The sequence below is a fragment of the Aphis gossypii genome, chromosome 1, assembly GCF_020184175.1.
Source record: "Aphis gossypii isolate Hap1 chromosome 1, ASM2018417v2, whole genome shotgun sequence".
Classification (NCBI taxonomy): Eukaryota; Metazoa; Arthropoda; class Insecta; order Hemiptera; family Aphididae; genus Aphis; species Aphis gossypii.
The window spans coordinates 51,753,173-51,777,593 of NC_065530.1; the positions used below are offsets into that span (position 1 = coordinate 51,753,173).

Sequence of the window (24,421 nt, forward strand, 5' to 3'; positions counted from 1 at the left end):
ATTAATTTTACACGCCATTAGACCACGTACAGTATTTACAATAATGATATAATGATACTATCAACTACCTATGTACAATATTATCTAAGGTTTTATTATTTCCTCTCGAGGCTTCCATTGACCGTGACATAATTAATGACTGGCCGGGACATCGGGACAATGGACATTCTGCTAAAACCGGGACGAATTGTAAGCCAGAAGCCTATATTATGATATACATATCTTAGACCGTGGTTCTTATAGGCTGTACATTTTCAATATTGTTCTGCGGTGGTGGAGTGTCGGTTCCTTTGCACGTGGATTCCATGTGCGGTTACCGGTTGCCGGATACTGATAACTTTAATCAATATTAATGTTCAATGATAAGAAATAAGTACAATACACGAACATAAGAGTACGTTACGCTTGGATACTCAAATGTTCATCGTACAATAAATTGTGACATAATAGAATTAATAATATAATAGATCCAGTCTATGATAGAATTTAACAATTATTGTTTTTTTTTTTGCTGGAAGCTTTAGTTTTATTTGTTTTTATTATCATATCGTTTAATGTTTTATAACCGGAAAATAAAGTAAAAAATAACGTTTAAAATTTATAATTTAATTTATTACTTATAATTTGTTGACATATTGTTATATTCAACCTGCTGTTTGTTTTAAACTGGAATTGATGAAAACATTTTATAATTAAATTTGTTTTCTGTAGGTACTGATTGACTGACACACTTTTGTTTGCATAGTATGTAAGTAACTTGTTAATCATATTCTAGTTTAAGTGTAGAATCAATTACAATATTTTTAATTTAAATGCAAATGTCAATAATTACAGGTTTTTAGTAAATAAGGTTTTAGAATTCTCATTAAGAAGTACTTATCACTGTTTTGATGATTGAAATATTGAATTCATGTGTGTACAAGTAGACAATCAATCATAATGCATTGTTTGTACGTCTTTTAAAATAAAATCAATTAACAATTTTACTGTTTATGACAGCATAGTAATTTATGTGACTAGGAAGTGAGAATTCAAATGTGGATGACATTATTAATATTTTGAAAATATATTTGAACATTTTATGATCAACTCAAAAAAACATGTGTTTTTATGACATTTCATTAAGATCTCTGTTTTGTACAATTACTTAAATCTAGATTCATTTCTCCATTGAATTTAGAAATTATATCCAAAATAATTCAGTTCCAAGGTGTATATGCTTAAATTAAAAAAGTTATTGATTTATTTTATATTTTCAATAATACACTAAGCAATCATTTTTAAAATTTAAAATATTCATTAATACACTGTTTTTATTACTTTTTTTCTTAATTTTATTATCAAAGAAATGTATGTACATATTTCTGAATATTTAGTGTTAACTATTTGCAGCATTAAATGCAGCTGTGCTATGCCTGTTTACAATTTATTTTTCAAAATGTTTGTTTTTAAAACATGTTATTTAAAAAATTATTTTTTTATTTTTATTGAAAATACTTTTATTTTAAAACAAAATTATTTTTTTCACACTTTTATGGTAGTAGATTAAAGTATCTTAAACATATATATATATAAAAAAAGGACAAGTTTATAAACTGTATGAAGTGTAATTCATGTGGCACGTCGCACGTGTGGTTGCTATTTTCTAGGGTAGGTAGAATAGATAGATGGTAAAAATATTGTTTTAATTATTATATATTGATCTTTATTGCATTATAATTTGGGCTTATTTATTGTATATTTTTATGTCATAAATACAGATAAATACTTATCCATATCAAAGTAATAATGCATTTATTATAAACACTTAAAATTACAAGTGCTTACAAAAATAATTATATGTAAAAGACATATATTATATCAATCACAATATTTTAAAATTTAAACTATAGATAATTTTAATCATATTTTTTCTTTCAGGAAATTATTTGAAGAAGTTTAAACCGAAAATTATTAAACACAACTTAAGATGGAAAAACCTTTGCAATTTGACGTGATTGCCTCCTGCAGTACTACACGAGCTCGTACTAGTTTAATGAAATTACCACATTATACAGTGGAAACACCAGTGTTTATGCCTGTTGGTACCAAAGGATCTGTTAAATCTGTTTTACCAGAACAACTGGAAAACATTAACTGTCAAATTATTCTAGGAAACACATACCACTTGGGGTTGCGTCCTGGAGTTGAATTATTAAAAAAAGCTAAAGGTCTTCATAATTTTATGGGTTGGAAACGTGCTTTACTTACTGATTCTGGAGGCTTTCAAATGGTCTCACTATTACATATGGCTGAAATTAATGAACAGGGTGTTAATTTCGAATCACCTTATGATGGTACAAAAAGCTTGTTAACTCCTGAGAAGTCTATTCAAATACAAAATGCAATTGGTGCAGATATAATAATGCAGTTAGATGATGTTGTACCAACTACTTCAAAAGACAATGAAAGAATGGAAGAAGCTACATACAGGACAACACGATGGTTAGATCGTTGTTTAAGTGCTCATGAAAGACCTAATGAACAAAATATATTTCCAATTGTCCAAGGAGGTCTTATTGAACATTTAAGAAAGTTAAGTGCCAATTTACATTTGGAAAGAAAAGTAAATGGTTATGCTATAGGTGGTCTTAGTGGTGGAGAAGCGAAAGAAGATTTTTGGAAAATGGTTCTTCTATCTACTCAAATGTTACCTGGTGATAAACCTAAGTATGTGATGGGAGTTGGATTTGCTGTCGATTTAGTAATTTGTTGTGCTTTAGGAGCAGACATGTTTGACTGTGTATTTCCAACAAGAACAGCTCGATTTGGTTGTGCATTAACTTCAAGTGGTCAGATAAGTTTAAGACACAAAAAGTTCAGAATGGATTTTGGACCAATTGAAAAAAATTGTAGCTGTTCAACATGTAAGACATATACTCGAGCATATATCCATCAGATTGTTGCTTCTGAAGCTGTTTCTTGCAATTTATTATCAGTGCATAATCTTAATTATCAAATGCAGCTGATGAAAGGTATCAGAGAAAGCATTAAGGTAAACAAATTTCCAGAATTTGTCCAGCAATTTATGATAAATATGTATCCAAATAAGAATTATCCACAATGGTGTATTGATGCACTACAATCAGTGAATATAGAACTAAAATAAAAATAAGTGCTATAAGCACATAGTTCTACAACCTGTACCTATTAATTTATATTATATATTTTTTTAAATTTTCATTAATTGAAAATTTACTCACCAACTACCAAATAACTATTAAAATTATTAATTTGTATTTATTTAATTAAATAAGGTATACATTATATTAAGTTGGTAATATTGGTATAATATTATAATTTATTAGATTTGTATTTAAAAATTTAAATTATAAATTTAATATCATCTGAATCTGACATGTTTTTATAAAATTTGTTAACAATTTAATTCTAGTATTAACTCATTTATTTAAACAGTACAAAATTTGAATACATTTTTTAAAACCTATGTACAACATTTTCTGACTGTTTCCAATCTTAATATATACTTTAATGTGATAAATACACCTATCAATTTAAATCATCGGATATCAATACCTACTAAGTAGTTGTTTTTTTATGTTTAATTATCTTTCTTGTATGTAAGTAAAATAATTATGTAATATACTGTTAAAAATCAATCATTGGTTCAAAACGAGGCTTAAAGCTGGTTATTGGAAAATGGAAATCATTTTATAACTAGCCAAGTAAAACCTAGGTTGTTTATTTTGTAACCAAAAACATTTTTGAAATAGACTTTAGAATTAAAAAACCTTTTAAGACATAAACTATAGCCTATACATTTTATTTTGGAATCAACCATGAGTTAATTTTTTATGTGGTTAGCATCGTAGCATTTAATATTATAATTATTTGAGTGTAAATAGTGTATAAACAGATTTGGTATCCACTATTGTTCATGGTTATGGTGTTAAAAAATGAAATCAAGGTTTACCTCTATGACATGAACTAAGCTGGATTTCTAAACATTAATTTTTAAAATAAAAATAAACGACAAATTAAACATTCAAGTATTTTTATTATTATGGATTAATTTTAAACATGCATAATTTTAGTCATACACAAAAAAAAAGCACCTTATCTTAGGATATAAATTATTATTATATAATATTGTACCTATGCATATAGGTGAATAATAGTCAATGTTTTTTTTGTAATAATTTTTTTGTTTTTACTTTAAATTCTACGCACACAAAATATTAAGTATAAAATTACAGATGTTTTTGCTTACAACTATAATAATATGCATTATTGACATACAATAATTGTAACATTTCGAGTTATATTTTAGGAACAAAAATAATAATACTTTTTCTATGTGGAAAGACATAAAAATTATAATTATTATAATTATAATTTATTATAAACGATACCTACATCATGAAAAACAAAATATACTATATTGAACAATAATGATATAAAATATTTGTACAAATTATATTATGCAATCACAGTTTTACTGAAATATAATTTGTGTGTACTTGTTTTAAATATACGTCGACATCCATAAACTTAAACATGATTTAATAATTTTGGCTTTTAGGTAGCCTGCTGGAATTTTATTTCTACTATAAAAATGATGATGACCTATGAAAAATATGGTTTTTAAATATTTCAAAATCAAGTGTTTATACTTTTTGTAAACTATTTATTCATTTATACTTTATTTTTTTTAACTACGGATTACGGTATATTCCTATTACCATTACCATATTAAAATAACTAAATAAACCTACTTGGCAATTACGTTTTTTTAGTTTTTATACTTAGTGAATAGTACGATGTTTGAGCGAAAAAAATAAATCTTTGTATAACATATTAATGTGTTGGACAGCATGACGTCAAAAGTTCAAGAAATTAAATCATTAAAAATAATTACCCTTTTAAAGCAGTTGTCAAAAGTCGTCCCTTTCTATTGTATCACAGATTTAGATTTTAAACAATACGTGTATAACTTTCAATTTTTAAAACAAATAATAATTTAATAATAATAAACAAAAAATGTCAAGGTCTTAACCCGTTGTTGAAAATTACCAGTAGAAAAAATATTGTGGTCCCAATTATTATTTCACGAGATTTGTTTTTGTTAACGACGTACAATATATTATCAATAAAATATTTTATTTCGTTATTATAAAACAAAACCTGCTGCGAGTAAATCTGAACGCAAATGATATGTAATAAATTAAATTTGAATTAAGTATTTTAAAATGTAAAGTAATATTATGTAATTGAAGCGATAGATTTATGAATGATATTATATTGGTATTAATCATTGCAAGTGAAATTGAATAATATAGGCACAAGACACCTATCGGGATAAGAAAAACAATTATCATCCAACTCATAATTATACCATTAATTTATAAAACAATAAAGTATATTATTACAGTAAAAAACACCGGAAGGATTACACAGAGAGCATAAGTACATATTATTATGCTCAATCTCTTACAAAGAAATCGTTTTGTTTAATTTTGCGAAAAATCTATAGTTATGGTATATATATAGGTATATAACTATGTAAGGGACTAGGTCTTAGATTTATATGTAGGCATTTTATAAATATATTTACCTACCTAATAATTATTTATGTTTTGATAAAAATGTTCAAAAATTAATATACAGATTAAATTGACACAAAATTTAGTCTTAAATTGGATGTTTCATTAGTCATTACAATGATAGGTTATTTAAAAACACCGCCTGAAAGTAGATTATGTGTATAATGCATGTCTAAACTTAAATATTTAAACAATAATAGTATATATAGGTACCTACCTAATATTAAACATATTATACGTGTTATTATAATGGGTACCTACACAGTTAAGTTTAAGTACGAAGTACCCATACCTACTTTAAAATAGGTACGCCATATATTATTTAATATTAATTATACGATTATTTTTATAAGTTATATAGCAATACATATAGTAATTACATATAGATAGGTAATATAATTTTTAATTAATAAAATATGTTTTAAGGTTTAGATATAATAATAATATATATATATATATATAATTTTAAATAGAATAATATATGTGTATAATAATATAATTTGTTATGACAATATTTATGTAACTTAAATACTTAATCTTACTTATAAAATATATAATGTAGTCGTACATAAATATTATATTATTTTATGTTATATACTAGGTAGGTACTTAAAAATTATAGCTGATCACAGCACGTAGCATGTGATATTTTTAATAAATACAACACACAGACACACACACACATAGATAAAGATAAGTATTAAGTATATAATATAATTTTTTTTACTAAGTCAATAAAAAAATTGATGGGGTTGTATATTATATGTATATATTCATATATATAGCCATATAGGTACTTATGTATAGGTAACCGAATATAGTTATTAAAATTATTATATGCATCTATCTATGTGACCAGGCGCGTACACAAAAAAATATTTTGGGGGGGGTTTTGGTTTTAAATTTTTATTCTTATATAAACTAACCTAAGGTTATAAATAATAAAACTTATTTCCTGAAATTTCAGGGGGGGTTTGAACCCCTAAAACCCCCCCTTGTGTACGCGCCTGTATGTGACTATATGTAATTAGATATAGAAATATAATAATTACATTTGAAGACATTTTTAAAAGTAGGTACCTACGTTTTAAAATAAATAATAAACATAATGATATAATATTCTAAAATAATTTTATCTTACGTGTCTTGGGAATACGTGTATTTTTTCAAGCGTACTCGTAGGTATTGCTTATTTACAAATAATTAATACAATAAATTTATCATTAACGGAACCGTACCTAGATGCGATAGGTAACCTTTATTAACACTATTACACAAAACCCTTTGTGTGCCGGACAATCAATTATTAATGTGGTTTTGAAAAAATGAAAAGTCCCTCGAAATATTTACTGTGCAGGTCTGTGACATACATGTGTAGCGATATTACTATTAAATCGATGCGACAGATCGATTGTACAAATATTAATGTAGACAGGTAGCATATATTATTTCCTATTATTTAGTAGACGTGAAGGTAGTTGGTAGGAATAGATTATTATAAAGACCTCTATTTTTAAATTTAACGCTTGTCACTCGAGTTCTCGATACGTGACTTCTGAACGGCACTGTAGAAATTCGTGTTTTGAGTTCACTTTTGCGAATGCATTATTAAGAGTCACTTGTACCTTTATAAGAAGATCTCCACATTTAGCGCATAGGTATATACGAATGAAATGTTGTGTTTCAAAAGGCTTTATACAACAACGAGTTGTGGATAAAAGTGTGAATGTGCAATAAAAATGTAAGCTAAAATAGGTACATAAAAATAAAACGTACGATAAGAGTCAAGAGTTAAGACAATAATAATTTAGATTGTTTAAACCAAAACGCGAATTAGGTAGGTTCGTTAAAATTGTGTCAACCATAAACGTTTTAAAATGGACGTGGTTTAAGTTTAGATATAATATCTTTCTTCAGGTTTTATAATTTGAAAAAACATTAAATAAAATAAATGTATAACAAAATATATGTTATTTAATGTTGATTAATTTATTATAATAAGTTTTTACTTTAAAACGTTTATGTCTCAGATCCATAGGTAGATATTTATGATGTTTAGATACAATTAATACAATAATACGCCTCTAAATCATATTGGCAAGTAAGGTGCTAAAGTATTATTTTTTCAAATGAAAGGACGCAAATGTACATGTAGTTTATCAGCTGTTTATTTATGTAACCATGAATTAGTATTTTTTTTTTTTTTTTTGAAGATATACTCGTAATAATACTCTGCTGTTATTATGAAAAATAGGAATCGAAGAAACTCAACAAAAAAATGTTTTTCCGTTTTGATTGCAATTTACAAAATACTGCACGCATTAGGTAGGTATACGGCAATATACATATTGTAGATGTAGGTATAGTAGGCAATTAATAATTTTTGTTATGTTATTATTATTGTGACTTTTTTTTTTACCAAACAGTAAACTACGAATACACCATATTTTTGTTCTTCAAACTGTATACAATCGAGGTGGCAATTGTACCTAATCAAAAAGTCGTTAATAAAAAGTGTGCGAACAAATTATACACGTTACTCCGGAGACGTCGAGAATTACAGATTTTATTGGAAGACGGGAGTTCGTAAATATGTTATTAATTGTTCCGATGCAATTAGATAGAAATACCTAAAAAATAATAGTTATGGTGTCGAGTGCGATGTGCGGCTAGTGTAATGTAATATTTTATATTATTATTATTATAGGATAATGGAAGAAGAAAAAACAGACACATTTGACGAATAACAATTATTATTTATTATCGAACTCAAAAAGTCAAAGCAAACAATCAAAATCACCATGATATTTATATTATATGTCGCGTTTACAGAATAATAGTACGAATGGGAATAGTGGTGAATAAGAGCCTTTTGTGTTTCAGTTTTTTTTATGTTAATTACCATGACATTTCCGACTTTCGAGTATAGTACCTATGTAATATGTGTACCTACTACCTACCTATTTCATATTATATAATACACAAATGACTATGTTGTACATATTTAATACTACATCAGATTATTTATGTATTTATTTATAAATATTAATGGTATATAATATATGGTAGGAAACTCAGTCGTTTATAACGTTTTGAATAATAAAATATTCATATTATATTAATATGAACAAACGGAATGTTCCGGTATATTTGCATCGGTGGACATCGAACCGCTTTTGTTTTCGTAAAATCGTGGATGTATGTGTGCGGAAATTTCGAATACAGATTAAACATTTTATATATCGTATTATTCTGTACACACTAGTATGCAGACGGCTTATTTAATAAAAAAAAAATTATACTACAGCGACTGCTGATCACTTGCAAGCATGAGCAGCCAAAACCTATTCATATATATATATTGAATAGCCCGCCCTGCAGTGGTCGAGTGGTCCCTAAATCCAAATTTCAAATTGTATCCATTAATAATGTATTAATAATACTATTAATATGTGATAGAGCAGTTTTAGGATTTATTTTTGAATTTAATTTTTCACCGTTTTGAATAGCTGAAATTACTGAAATACGCACGTACACAATTTACTAAACCACAATACCTCAATATAAATCGACAGAATTATATGTTATTGTTTGTCCAGATTTCGGCTTACAACGGGATTGTGCATAGATGTTGAACATACCTATATAATATTATACATAACATAATATTATAATAACTAGTAATTTTAAATCTATAATATCTGACCGTCGATTATATTATATAGACCGACGAGGACCAGCTGGCGTAAGTGTGTAACTGTAAGTGAAATGCCATTCACGAATATACTTATACTATATATATATCTACTACATAAATTTAAATTTTTAAGTTTTGATAAACGTAAAAATATGACGTATACAAAATATGGTTATTACGAGTCAGCGAACACGCAAAAATTGTAAGCTAGAACAATGAATAATAATAAAGCCTAAACGATTACCTTACCAGTTACCAAACATGTGATATTTATACGACTATAATCGAAACGACCGAGGCATGTTATCATTAATCACACATCACGAACATATAATAATTGTCACCGAACAATAATGTATTTATACTATCGTGTTACTCATACTAGCCGTTTTTTGAATTTTTATTTTGAAACGTAAATTATGTCGCTGATCCGTTCGAAACAAATAAATTGCGCATTTCTTACAGTGTAAGTACATTGCATCTATGTGTAATATTTAAGACGTGCCGTATGGGCTATAAATAGTTTAATAAATATATGTACCTTATATACATATGATATAATTGACAACGCTTGTTTGGCTCGGGACAGTGGACGGGAATAGTGTATAATATATATATTTTTATATTCTTATATAAATATAATTTAAATCAACGATGGAATGCATTGGTTTCCTGTATATATAATATATATGCGGAATAACGGGCGGGTTCCTCGACGGAATGTAAGCGTGAGTGGGAGAGGGGGGATAAATCGAAGAATAAAATAATATTTATACATCGATAGACTCTAATTCTATTGCGGTACAAGGATAAGGATATTTGCGAGTATATTTTCGGTTCTTTGCTGCCGACACGAAAGATTCCAATAATGCTCTCAGAGTTCGGAACACCTTTCAAAAACCGTTCTCTTAAAAAATCTTTTTCAACCCCCATCACGTGGTACTTATTACGCATGACAAGTGTGTGAACGTTGCGAACAACAATGTATAGTAACGGTGCCGTGGGACGAGAGAATGGTAAAAAAACTAAACGCGACCTAAAAAGTCTTTTGCAGCCACACGATAAGTCGCCGCCACCACCATCGTCGTCTCGTTTAAGATCTATATTATAATATGAGGTACATCGTACATAATATTATGTCCCATCTCTATAACATGCTCGAGGAGAAAAATGTAATTCTAAATTCGTAGCCGTCGTTTCGAGTTTCACAAAAGTGCTCGCTGCTCCGGGCATCCGAGCCAAACCGTATGTATAGGTATAGTCGTCGAAAGTCGCGTTTTTATCGCGCCGTATTGCATATTATTACTGCCGTCATTATTACTGTAAGCGTACAATTATGACGTCGTTTATTGACACGTCGTGTGGCGGCGGCGTGTGATGTGCACCGTTTTGCTCGATGACGGATGGCTCTATTTTTGTTCCGTCCCTCTCCCCCCCAGGGCGAGCTGACACTACTTACCGACCGTGTTATCGGGTATCACCCGTTATTATAAGTACTGTTTGACGAGAGAATAAAATAATTATATTATGCAAAGCGACCGTGCTGCACCGTTATACTATCTCACACTATATAAAATATGGGCTGTTGGCGATCGCGGGTGAAAGATTTTTTTGATGATATTTTGGCCCCAAAAGTTCAGAGTCTCCAGTGCCGGTTCTAAGTGCCAGGAGTCCGGGTGTAACTGTTAATATCGGATAATGGATAAAAAAATCTATTTGAAAGTAACTCGACGCATTAGGATTATGGTAGGTATATTATTCTCACGGTATTTGATAAAAGTGAAAATGAATTTAAAAAAAATAAACATTTCAACTATCCTGGATAGAAGTGGTTTTAGAACAGAAACGGGTGCGGGCAATTTCTTAAAATAATCTTTTTCCATTATTTTATTATCGACATTATTAATAATAATTAATCACTTTTTACTAGGTCAGAAAATCTAGGAAAACACTTCAACAAGTATATTCGGCTTCGAGGCCGCTCGGTTCATCACGCGACCCACCGCACCCACGCTAAACCCGGCACCGGTCGTCTCTTTATAAACGTCCGACTGTTGTGGGTGGGAATGGGGGGGTGGGGGTGTGGAGGCAGAAGGGATTAATTAGCCGTAATATCCTACTCGTCCGTATGCGGTCGGCCGACCGTACGTATCTACAATATTATTGTTACGCATTACTCGGGACAGGTATGCGTGATGTGATGTCGCCCGACTCGCCCAACCATACAATCCACACATACCTGCAAGCCCGCAGCTATAACAGAGGATTATTTTTTTTTTTATGCCCGCGACGAAAACTTATATTATTTTCTACCTTAACGTAAATTAAAAATTTCGGGGGCGGGCGGTGACTATACATAATATTTTAATATTATTATTTTGGTACTATATTATTATGTACAGAAGAATGCGAGTGTGACGCGCGTGCGTACAAACGCTGCGAACGCGCTTTTTCGGAGGGTTAGGGGTACGGATGACGTGACGTCGTGTATGTGCTTTTATATATAAATATAATATATTATATCGTTGTATAAATGTAAATGGAAAACGTAATAATGATAATATTATAATATTATAACGTAGTTATCTATATAATGCGTGTTCGGAGCGGAATATTATATAAATTATGTAGCGCCGGACAATAAGTATTATAATATAATATTATAAGGATAATCATATTATATCGTACGCGTCGATTAGCCGCCTTACAGCTCGTACACGTCGCGGCCGCCTCCGCCTCCACCGCCACCGCCGCCGCCGCCGCAGCCGAGGCCGCCGCCTCCACCGTTGGCCCTGGCCCGGGGCCTGCCCTGCAGCGGGCACGATCCCGACTCCCGGGACCTGGTGGGACTGGTGTACGAGTACATGTTGTAGCCGGGTATGATGTGCACGCGGACGTCGCCGGACGGGCGGCTGGCGCCGTCGCGGGCCCGCCGCGAGAACGTCACCGTCGTCTTGCAGCAGCAGTAGTGGAACAGGTTGACGTACGCGTTGCGGAAGTGCCGGTTACCGGCGCAGTACACCAGGTTGTTGAAGCAGGACTTGCTGAGGGCCAGCCACGCGAGGTTGTAGAACACCTGGGCGGACAGCCGCTGGACGGTGGCCAGCGCCAGGACGACGGCGAACGGGGCCCAGAACACGACGAACATGACGAAGCTGTACGCGTTGGCCAGCATCAGCGAGTAGTCCCAGTTGAACGCCAGCGGCGGCTTGAAGCTCGGGTTCAGCCGGGCCACGTGCACCTGGTACGTGATGCGCATGTACAGCCCGGCCGTGATGAGCAACGGCGCCAGCACGATGGCACCGGCCACCAGCGCCTGTGTGGGAACGATGCTGCTCACCTGCAACACGGCAGAGTGTGATTAAAAATAAACGTCTTTATAACGTCGTATGTATATAGTGTTATATCGTAGTCATATGCGTATACGATCCGGCAGTGGCGTAGCCAGGATTTTTTTAGGGGAGGTGTTGTTTTTTTTTTTTTGATAATGAAATTTGTGATGGATTTCACTCTCGTGTATTGTCATAAACACAATATGATGATAATTAATAATATTATAAAATAATTAACTAATTGAATGATGATAACCTCCCCCCCTGGCTACGCAACTTGGCACCGTATTACGATGTATGTATTTAAATATCCCCCCTCCCCCGAACAGTAGCAGCGTATGTTATTAATATTAAATGTAATATTCCATAAAAGAAATCATTATATAGTATGTGTTTTACTTATGGGGGGATTAAACCCCTAAACCCCCCCAGTCGTTACTCCGCTGAGATGTCCTTTTATTCGTACACGATGTAAACTATATATTTACTTATCAATCTTATAACCGTATAAAAAGAAGACGCGTTACGCACGCGGGATCGTCTATTCACAGACGCGAGGTCGACTCGGCAAATTTTTCACTCGACATAACTGATTTTGTATTGTTAGAGCGATCGCGTTGAAATATTACTTATTAAACTTAAAGGTAAAGAAATGCGATCTCTACTTGTACGCTGATGTTTTTCCACGAAAATTCATTTTTTTAAAGCTAATCACGAACACCATTATAAAATATATTTTACAAATATATTGTATTCATATAGTAAGTCACTTAAAAAATCGTAAAAAACGAACGTATATACAAACGAAGATCTGAGACAACGATTTTACCGGTTTAAGTTTTAATACTTTTAGACAAAGCATTGGATAAAATCGAAGTTCACATAAAAATAAAACTTCAGATAATTTCCTGTGTCAGGCTTAGAATTAGAATTACAACTGTAGTTCTTTTCTATATCGTTCTTATAGAACAATTTTTTTCGTTACTTATTCAATTTTTAAATTATAAAAACGTTTTATAAAATAATGCAGACATAAACCAATGGAAGTGGACGATAGATGGAGCGAATGAGCGCATCTGTATTAATATTTTTAAACTTCTTTCGGTACATCCAAAGTCCCTTACCAACTCGTGTATTTGGAATATTTGTCTCAGTCATATCTCCTACTGCATATATATTATATATAATATACATTTTTTCTTCCTAACACTTGTAAAACTGTACTGAATTTTGTCATGATGTAACGTTAGTGAAAAAAATAAAAACAAAATACAGCAAGATGAGTTGAGATGGAAGTCTATGAATTCAAAAGTCATATGTTACTATCATGTGCGTATAGATCTCTGGAGTAATGTTACATGTGTACTTATACATTGTAAACAGACCTCTGGAGTAATGTTATATACCATTTTTTTAGTAATAAAATATCAAATTGAACCCAATAACGTATACTTTCCTGGTTCAACATTACTGCAGTGTAAGTTGGTAACGTATATTATATATGTATAATGTATATAGTCACATAAAAGTTGTCAGTTTTTTAAGGCTTTTATATTAGCACTGAGCACTCGGTGTGTAATAAAACCCGTAAGCTATTATAGTTATATATAATATTATATTTAATAGTGTGATTTAACTGGTTCGAACAATTTTTTATTACCTAACCTATAATATTATATATTATTGCTTTTTGTGTTCTAGATGTATATTATTTATTTGTAAGCCAAACTCAACAGTGACCTAATCTAACTTATACACCTGTAAATTATTAGCTTGAAGTTCGTCCTGTTTTAGTTTACAGAGCATCCCATATAGGTACCTGTATGGCTTTGTAGACTGTATAAATTATATGCATGACTCGTTACTGATTTTGTTACTACCGCCGTCTCGTCGGGAAAATCAGTATACGATACCCTACATCAGAGGTTCGTAACCTTTTCTCACAAACGAGCCATTTTTTAAAATAATTACAAAATTGTAATTTAAAAAACTGTACTGATTAAGATAAAAATAAACATGCTACCTATAATAAGAGAAAAGAATAATATATTTCACTAAACAACTTCATTGGAAATTGGTAGGCATTAAAAACAATAAAAACAATAATAAGTATTAAATTTAGAAAAACTTTATTAAAATATAATCAAATTTATATTTATATTTTACGAGTCTCGTTATTGGTTTACATTCCAAAGAGCCTCAGGTTTCCGACTCATTCCCTATAGAATAGAATCTATCTGATAAACTATATTCCCTCGCAAAAATGCATATACAACACATATAATAATATTATTGAATTTGTAATATACGAGAGCGTGTGCATCATTTCACGGTGACTATATATTATATTATTATATCAGCGTTTAAACCCTCTTATACGCATAGCACACGTCTGGATGTGACACACATCATATTATTATATTAAGTATGTATGTATTATTGTATAGGTAAAATATGTGTACAGGCGTCGAGAAAACGTCGATAAAACTGTGTTATAATAATAATAAACTGTAGGGTTGCTGCAGTAAAATTAATGCATTAAGCAACTTTAAAACTTAATAGTATTTAAGTATGTGCATATGCATATTAATAATATAAAACTTATATGTAAGAAGATAGATCTTGATTGAACTTAATTTATTCTAAAAAGTTGCGAAAAAATCAGAATAATAGTAATACACTAGCAATGCATTAAATCCACAGTCCTAATTATATTATGATGTAAACCGTGGTCAAATGTTCGATTTGAAACTACGGCTGACCTTAGAGAAGATACTATGTATTTGTAGGTAATTAATTCTATTGAATGTAAGTCCTCTCATACGAGCTCATGTTGTTAAAAATGTTAAGATTATTTTAGTGCAGACGACCTGATATTGTAAGAGCGAACTGAAAACCAAAATAAATTGGAAAATAATCATTGTCATGGGAACGGTTTTTATTAAAGTGACGACAGCCTGCCAATATAATAACAATTGATACATAGGGGTATACACACTGCAGTCACAACGTGATTACCAAAGTTTTGAACGATTTACGGGAGTGTAATTGAATACAAAGTCGCAACCTAATTTTCTTTATCTTTTTTTTTGATTAAAATTAATGCAACCAAGATGTTGGTGACAGTTTTATGGAGGGGTAAGGGGCGATCAGGACGAACATTTTAGCAGAAATCCGTTCTAAACAGTTATCGTCTATAACAAATAACGAAAATGTATTAACTATTACCTCGTCATAGTGGATAATATTCACGTTATATTATAAAATAGTTAATGGTAATCGGGAATGCATATGATATAGCGATATAAATAGATAATGATGATAATCCTTTATTATTTTGTGTATGTAATATGTGCGATTCTCGTTATTGTTATGTGCTGCAATAGCCATGTCACATAATCAAATATTCATGTTGTACCTATTGCTGTTGCTGTTTTGTTGACTCGGTTGTAAAGAAAAAAATTGTGCCGAAAATAATGGGGGTAGTGGCGTCTTTATTCGACATAGGTACTATACAGATGCCAATACCAATAACGAGGAAAACAGAATGCATTGCAGTATAGTGGTATGTATGTTAAAAAAAACTTATCCGACCTTATAAAGTCAAACGACAACTAGATAAAGGTCTAAAAATGGAAAAGAATCGTTATTTCGCGATACTACTATATTACACTCGCTATACTGCAGTCGTTCACGGGTGACTACATTTTTTCTCTCTATTGAACGTCTCGTTTCTTTTGAAAGCTGCGTGTATGTACACTTATTATATTATGATATAAAGTTTGTTCAATGTTTATTATTTAATTGATATAATAATATCATTGTCCGTTGCGTGTATATTATCAAAAATTTAAAACGATGTTAGTAAAACAACCTCAAAGGCTGTAAAAAAATACAAAGACGTCCAAAAGGTTTTCAAAATTGAAAATGATGTTGAATAGAATAGTCGAAAAAAAGTATATAATTCAACGCCACGTGTATCTGTTCACTGTTGACCTTTTGTAAGAAAATGTCGCACTGATAAAAAAGCATTTCATGTCTTAGAAAAAACGGGTTGATGGGTGAGATAGCTTTTGACATGACTTGCTTTTGATCATGATTTACATAAACGAGTATACACATAATACATATAATACAATAAAGTGTATGAGTTATTATATTTATCTATGTTTTATACGATATGAGTCTTTTACACGCAGTATAGTGTGGTACAGAGATATAATAAGGGTAAAAGTCACACATAGCTATTATTAGAAAATTATGAAAAACCTAAATAGTTAACAGTGAACGTTACCTTCTCTCATTTCCCCAATTAATTTGAAATAAAATGTAGTTATGTAACAAAAAACCTTTTAATATTTTACCTGCAGCTAGCTCCTAAAATTCTTAAAATACTTAAATCAAATAAATTATGACAGTTATGTTTTACTCGTTTTATAAATAGTAAAAAGTTACACAATCGATGTCTATAGAGAAAGTATATAGCATTTGATTGTGTAAAATCCAAGGTTTATTTTTATAGAAATTTCGATTCAAATAGTTTTTCAAATAATATAATATCAAAAAATTCATTGACGTCTATAACATATGATAATATGATAATACAAACGCACTCGCCTTACCTTTTTGGCGCAATAGTCTGGTCCCATCTTGTAGACGAATTGTAACGTGACCAGGATCGAGCTGACGATCCATATGGCGAACAGGAGCGTGGTGATTTTTCTGACGGTAAGTTTGGCGTAGCATTCGGGCGTCAGGCAGAGTCTTATGTAGTTCTCGGCCGCTACCGCGGCCATGGTAAGCACGGTTACCAGGCAACACAGGATCGACAGGAACCACTGAAACTGGCACACCGGCGGCGAATCCTGTAGTCCGGACAGGATGACCACGGCAGATGCCGGAATGACGAGACCGCTGATCAACAGGTCGGCCAGCGCTACGTTTGCCACGAAAGTGTTGCCTGAAACGAGTGTAAAATACGCGTTATGTTACATTCAATTTTTCGCTTTATCGGGACACATCGGTCGCGTGTTATTTCGTCCCAATAAAGCGGTTGTCCCAGTAATCCGAAATAAGAAAACTAACATAATATGCATTTATGGAAAAACCGATTTTTTTAGTATTTTTATTATTACAACGATAAATATCTATTTATAAAAATACATACATATAAAGTACATATGCATATAAATAACATTTAACGCTCATCAAATTTGAACATACGGTAAGATAAAATATATATGTAACATAAATTAATCTAATAATCGATGATGCGAGTCGGTCGTGGTTGTCGGACTATTGATCTGTTAATATACTCGATAAAAATGTCTCAATTATCCGGATTAGTGGCCCGGATAAGCAGTGAACGTTTACTCTACAATAATACATTTGATTTTGTAATTAAAGAATTGTCCCGATTAAATGGTTGTCCTATTAACCACCGGTGTCTCTATTAAGCGGAATCGACTGTATGTACAATTAAACTCGCTATACGTAGTTTGTTCCGGATATTTGGTGAACATTATTATTATTTACGATTAAATCGAACACAAAGTCTTAATATCATAATTTTAGTAAGTCCATAGATGACCTGTGGGGATTTTCGATCACAAAATATATAGGAACGATACAACAATATAGCTGATTTTTGTTTAGTCAGTACATTATTGTTAAGAGACATAACAGAGTTAAGCCACCCTATCAAAAAAATAAATTAACAAGTAATCATTATTGTTTTTTTTTTTTTTGTCAAAAAAGATATAAATTGTGGTAAAGTTGATATTCACTTATCATTTATCAATCTGTCAACCAAAAATGGAGACGTTAACGATGAGACGCGTGCGTACTTATATAATTATCAAAGAATCAAGATATAACAACAAAAATTTCTCAATTATTTATTTTTTTTAATTGATTATAATTGTTATTATAAATATGACAATTTATGGACTAGTCGAGATTTGTCCCATAAGTTAAATTTAATGTTGGTTTACGGGATAAACTTTAATATTGGTCTAATGCAGTATGGTCTTACCTACAATGATTAATTATTATTTCTATTGTTGAAACATTCTACATACTTGTGCTAACAATTCACATAATTTAACGTTAATGTGACAATACTCGTATTGTACACGATAACATTGAACTTACCGATATGAGAATACGTACACACTCAATACACTATAAACTATAATTTTCGGTGGATTTTCATTAATAATAATAATCCGATATAAAAAACATAGTATGTGTAAAACAGTGTAGGTTTCAGAATACCACACAATTGTGTTTGGCACAATAGTGAAATAATAAAGTTATAGTATAATATATTTAATATAATAAATAATGATACATGAAAAATATTATTACATGTAAATTAAATTACTATAAAATATTTTATTATACACTAAACACAATTATTTCAATCACAGCAAACAAAATCCGTTGCAGGGCATTAAGCTTATATTTTGTTGACAATTTTAGAATAGAATGAATGAAGTAGATACTAAATTAAATTGTATCTGTAATATTACTATTGCTTTATTTGAGATCTATGGGTTTTAGGGAATAAAAGTAAATAAAATTAGATTTGGTGTGTTTGTTACAAACGTGTAGGTTAACTTATACTATAAGAAATTACAATGATAGGTAAACACATATTTTTAAATGTTAAGTTTCTGTTTTTCACCATATACAATACCATAATAATCTATTATATTGTTCTTCCGCACACACGTTTTTATATTACCTCACAGATTTGAAGTCACACATATCTATCTTCGTTAATCCTGATTGAGACCATACTATATATAGATAACGAGGTATATTATGTTTTATTTATATTATACATCAACCCCATGGCTAACTTAATAACAGATTTATACTGCAGTTATTGTACGTTGAGAATCGAATTAAATAAATTTTCCGTAGTCTGAGTATGTTCTCTTATTATGAAGGTCTAACGAATTAAGCGGCAATCAGAAATTTTATTACACTGCTTCAGTGCTAACGAATATTGACTATTTATTGAAATTATATTATATCGAATGTAAGAGAAATATGACATTTTTTCGACGTATAATGACCAAGCCACAAAAAGTTATTAAACTTTTTTTGGCCGGAATGGGCAGTGTAATTCGATTTTGATGCCCTATTATTTCTTATTTTTCATATATTTCATCGTTTCTTCGTCGTATAAAAAAGAAACCCAAACGCGTTCAGAATCTATTAAACATAAGGTTTGATGTTTTTATGCTCTTAAATTCAAAGGGTCCATCCCTAACCTAACCCCTCATATATAACAATATCATATGTTCGTAGAAAGGCTATTTTCTAGGACAGCAAACGAATATAACGACCATTGTATCACTAAATAAAGTCTAATATATAGGTTATAGTAAGTTGTTTTAATTTTCTAAGATGAATTTTTTTTATTAATTTTCTTCTTCAAGTTATTAAAATTCCAGTTGAGTGATTTTGGACTATCAAAGGTTCAAACAGTCAATCTTTAAATTTTTCATGTAGAAGATACAAATTACTAAGTTACGAATTAAGTGTAAAAGTTTAAAAAAAAATAAGAAGTTTCAAGAAGTTTAGATTTTACAAGGACTGTGGAATATTTAATTTAATTTTTTATAAAATAATTAATAAATGTAAGCTACATTATGCATAATGTATAGTATAAATAATTAAAATATATATTTATGCGTATATTAAGGATATAATGTAAACAATAAATCAAGCACGTGGATCTGAAACGGAAAAAAATATTACAGATATTCATATTATTTACTTAGTTCAGTGCGAACAGTAAGTTAGACTAGGTAGTATAATCTATAAAATCTTCTCTAATCTTTTTGATACTAAACACAGCGATTGATACATATACTGACAGTTCACATATAACTATCACTTACAACAAAAAACGGTTCTCTTTGGATGGCTAAAAAACAACTTCTTCGTATACGAAATCCCCTAGATATATTACGCAATATAAAAAGAAATTGAGTACACTCTGATGAGGATAAAGCTAACAATTTTGCAAAACACCTCGCTTTTTTTCCATAATATGTTACGAATTTTCTACATCTTCATCAAAACCAATCCATACAGGAATGCACCAAGGAATAGCTACTGCACCTCTGCTATTAAATATTTTCATATCCGATAAACTCACGTTACTCATTAGTCGTATTAATGACTTAATAACCGATGACAAAGCTATAAATAGCCAATAGTTAAATAGTTATGATCCAAACGTTGTTTCCTCACACATCCAAAAGCATTTCTCCCTTCTTGATAAATAGTGTAAGGAGTAGGAGTATAGTGAAAATAAATAACTTTTAATCTATATACACTGAGCATTTACTCTTAGGAAATGCCCTCCTATTACCCTAAACGAACAAACTTTGCCTATCACACAGTGCATTTGCTACCTAGACGTTAACATTAATCAACGTCTTACCTGGTCTCCTCATTTTTGCAACAAACTTCTTTCCTTAAACAATCGATTACGTATTTTTTGCTCTCTTCTATAACTTCTAGTTACATAAAATTTTGAATTTTGAAAATTAAATTTTTCGTTAATTCGTCTGATAATTTGTCGATTAAATAAAATATATTGAATACGTTTAATCATTGATTTTATAATATTATAAAATCAATATGGTTTATTATATAATTGTTTATACTATATATTTATTAAATAGTTATAAGTTGTTCTACCTATAATAAAAAAAAGTTATTGTGGTTATAATATTGTATGGATACGTCTATTTAGTTCAATAAACTTACAGAATAATATAATATGTGACGACGTGTGAGTTTAGCTAATTTCTATCTGATAAAACTTATTATTGAATACTATAAGGTACCTATATATTTTCTTCAAACTTAATCGTTTTAAACTATATAATTTAGTATACCAAGTTTAACACGCATTGTGATTTCCGAAAAGTTAGTTTACGAGCTTATATCGTGGTTAGGAATAATAGAACTATACAAAAAGAGTGAAAAGACTTTTTGGAAGTAGAAATACCTGTGTTAAAGTTAAGTACGGCGAGTGTATCGGGAACATGTGAAAACGTTAGATATTCACCAAACACCTTGTATGCATATTATTAATGACCAAACTATAAATATATATACGGCACATAGGTATTCAATATTTTAACGTACCTACCTAGCTTGTTCACGCTATATATTATATGCTTCTATGTGCATTCGAACTTGAAATTAATATAATATATTTAATGTCTTGTGGCTTGGTATGATATTGTTTGCACCTATTTATTTTAATATTTTATTACGTTTTTATCAAAATGTGAGGTGTGAGGTGTTACACGCTGTAGTGGGGTGTAATACTGTAATCAGGGATGATCAAGATACTCAAAAATCGGTCTTGCGATACTAGATACTTGGATTTGAAGTATCGCGATACAAGATAATCTATACTTCATTTATAATTTATATAAATATAAGATAAAATTTTATATCGAAGAATGTACCTACTCTGGATATAGTAAGAGTACGAAATATGTCAGTGCTGCTTTTTTCATTAGTTGCGCTTTATTAGTAGAACTGCAGCCTTAAATCGTCGGTCGACTACTGTGACGGCTGCAGAGGAATTGTGACGGTAAAACGTCTAAGTAAAAATAAATGGTTATACCGCGAGGTATGTACAGACTCTTATTTCGTTTGCGGACTCTCCGAGCGCGGAATTCATCGGTATATATTATGTTCTACATCATGATTCATGAGACGGGGCCCGATACAAAGCGAGTGCAGCAGTGAAATATTATAACCACCGTACACGGCAATCGTCATTTATTACGACTTGTACAAAATTATCTGTTTGGACACGACTGATATTAAAACGTCAACATGAGTACAGCACACATCGGTGTATATCGTAAAAATATATAACAGGGGTGGCCAAGTTGTTGCTCTCGTCATAGTCGGATATGATTCGCGCCTTATTGTTCATAAAATCAAAATTCACTTATTATTATTATGAATTTACATTTTTTTAGTAAACATTTATAAAAAATTATTTATGAAAATTTTGGCTCTTCGCATAATATTGTATTTGTCCGTTTTGCTCGGGAACAGGTTCGCATGTCGGACACCCCTGATATACATATAATATTACAATGCATAGTACACATACATTTTTAATACTTCGCGTTTATTAAAATACTGATGTGAGAGTAATGGTAGAGCAAGATACATAAAATGTATAATTTTAAATCGAAAAGAAAATATTTATTTTATTTAACCGAGCTTGATCTATGCCTGTTAGCGGATCTTTTTCCGGTGGAGAACGATTCCGCAAATTTGCGGAATCGTGTCGATTTTAATAGACACTGATATACATATAATTCGCAAACTTCATATATTTATATTATATATATATATATACATACACGAGTTCACATAATTTTAAAATGCAACGTTGTCATTCAGAAAACAAAATTCATATTATTGCATGTAAGGGCCGAGCCACACTATAGAGTGATTTTGGCGCGCGGTAAGCATACAATGGTGGCACCCGGTAACGCGCGGTATTCGGACAATACACGCGCGTTTTCAATACTTTTCATTGCGCGTCAAAATCGCTCTACACATAGTGTACAACGAAATAACGATATAAACGAAAATCTTGGTGTAATGAATAAAACTGTCGTTATTATATTTGCATATGTTTTGTAATAACAAGTGTTTAAAATTGTAAAATTAATAGATGATAATTTTTTTGTGAATTTTATAACTACTTATTATCTGTTTAGTATATAATTTTACACAATATTCAATATAGCATCATAAGATCATGTCATTAAACCTTATATTGAGCAATTGATTAAGTAACCTCTAGATGAAAGTACTTGCATGTTTTACTAACCAACTAAGACTATTGATTGCTTCTTATAGTCTTAAAATTAATTTAAACCGATTTCATACATCATCTAAGTACCTATATAATTTATGATAAACGAAAAATGAAATTCATGATATTAGTACTCCTTTGATAATTAAATTAAATATAATTATCAAAGTATTATATAAAATAGTTTAATAAAGATACTTATCCAATAAAACCATTGATTATAAAATACTAGTACCTATTTAAAATCAATGATAAAAATACAATAGAATATTATAGGTACATAATTTAACACTTAATAGATAAATACAAATGTATTTGGATTATTGTTTAGAAAAATTAATTAAACTATTATTAATTAATTTGCTTTTTATGTTTAATAAAATATTATCACATTTTACAAGCATAAAAGATTAAAAATTAAAATGTTGGGATAATTTTTCAATTTATTATTAGTTTTATACAATTCATTAATGTTAACTAAAGATTAGTTAAAATTTGTTTTAAGTTGCAGTGTGTTTCTGTATATCGTTAGGGTATTCTTATTTCATTTGTTACCTATCTAAGTGAATTGTAGATTGATTTTAAAGATGTATTAGGTATTATTTCGTAAGTAATTTGAAGTTTAAACTATAAAATGTTATAATGTAATATTATTATGCTTTAAATTTCAATTATTATCAAGCTATTTAAATTGAGTAGAATACAATACTATAGGGTTATAGCTTAAAAATTCGATAGAACACTTTATATTGATGCTAAACGTTAAAAACGACTTTTGCAATATTATTGTCATATTACATCATATTCAATTTGGCAAACCCACACATATTTATCACTAGTCAATATTTTTGTAATGAACAATGCGCAACGTAGACAAATTTGCATTTTAATAGGAAATATAAAA

At 30.3% G+C, this 24,421-nt stretch overlaps 2 protein-coding genes across 8 annotated transcripts in view; one reads left to right on the top strand and one right to left on the bottom strand.

The window, feature by feature from the left end:
- LOC114126904 (queuine tRNA-ribosyltransferase catalytic subunit) lies at positions 1-3,825 on the top strand. 3 transcript variants are annotated; one of them, XM_050198447.1, is made up of 4 exons: positions 4-189; positions 244-577; positions 712-748; positions 1,921-3,825. In XM_050198447.1, the coding sequence occupies exon 4, from the start codon at positions 1,970-1,972 to the stop codon at positions 3,146-3,148; it is 1,179 nt and encodes a 392-aa protein (XP_050054404.1). In that variant the 5' UTR covers positions 4-189; positions 244-577; positions 712-748; positions 1,921-1,969; the 3' UTR covers positions 3,149-3,825. The 3 variants fall into 3 exon arrangements, with proteins under 3 accessions (XP_027846751.2, XP_050054404.1, XP_027846750.2); XM_027990950.2 differs by having other exon boundaries at positions 1-189; positions 244-744; XM_027990949.2 differs by lacking the exon at positions 244-577.
- Positions 3,826-4,037: 212 nt separating this feature from the next.
- The window catches only part of LOC114126906 (melatonin receptor type 1A-like), a 114,875-nt gene continuing 94,491 nt past the window's right edge, over positions 4,038-24,421 (bottom strand). For all 5 annotated transcript variants that reach the window (XM_050198443.1, XM_050198442.1, XM_050198446.1 and 2 more), the window contains 2 exons: positions 17,255-17,592; positions 4,038-12,640 (listed from right to left, as the gene is read on the bottom strand). In XM_050198443.1, coding sequence (XP_050054400.1) covers positions 12,005-12,640; positions 17,255-17,592 — 974 coding nt within the window. In that variant the 3' untranslated portion in view covers positions 4,038-12,004. The remainder of the gene's footprint in view (positions 12,641-17,254; positions 17,593-24,421) is intronic.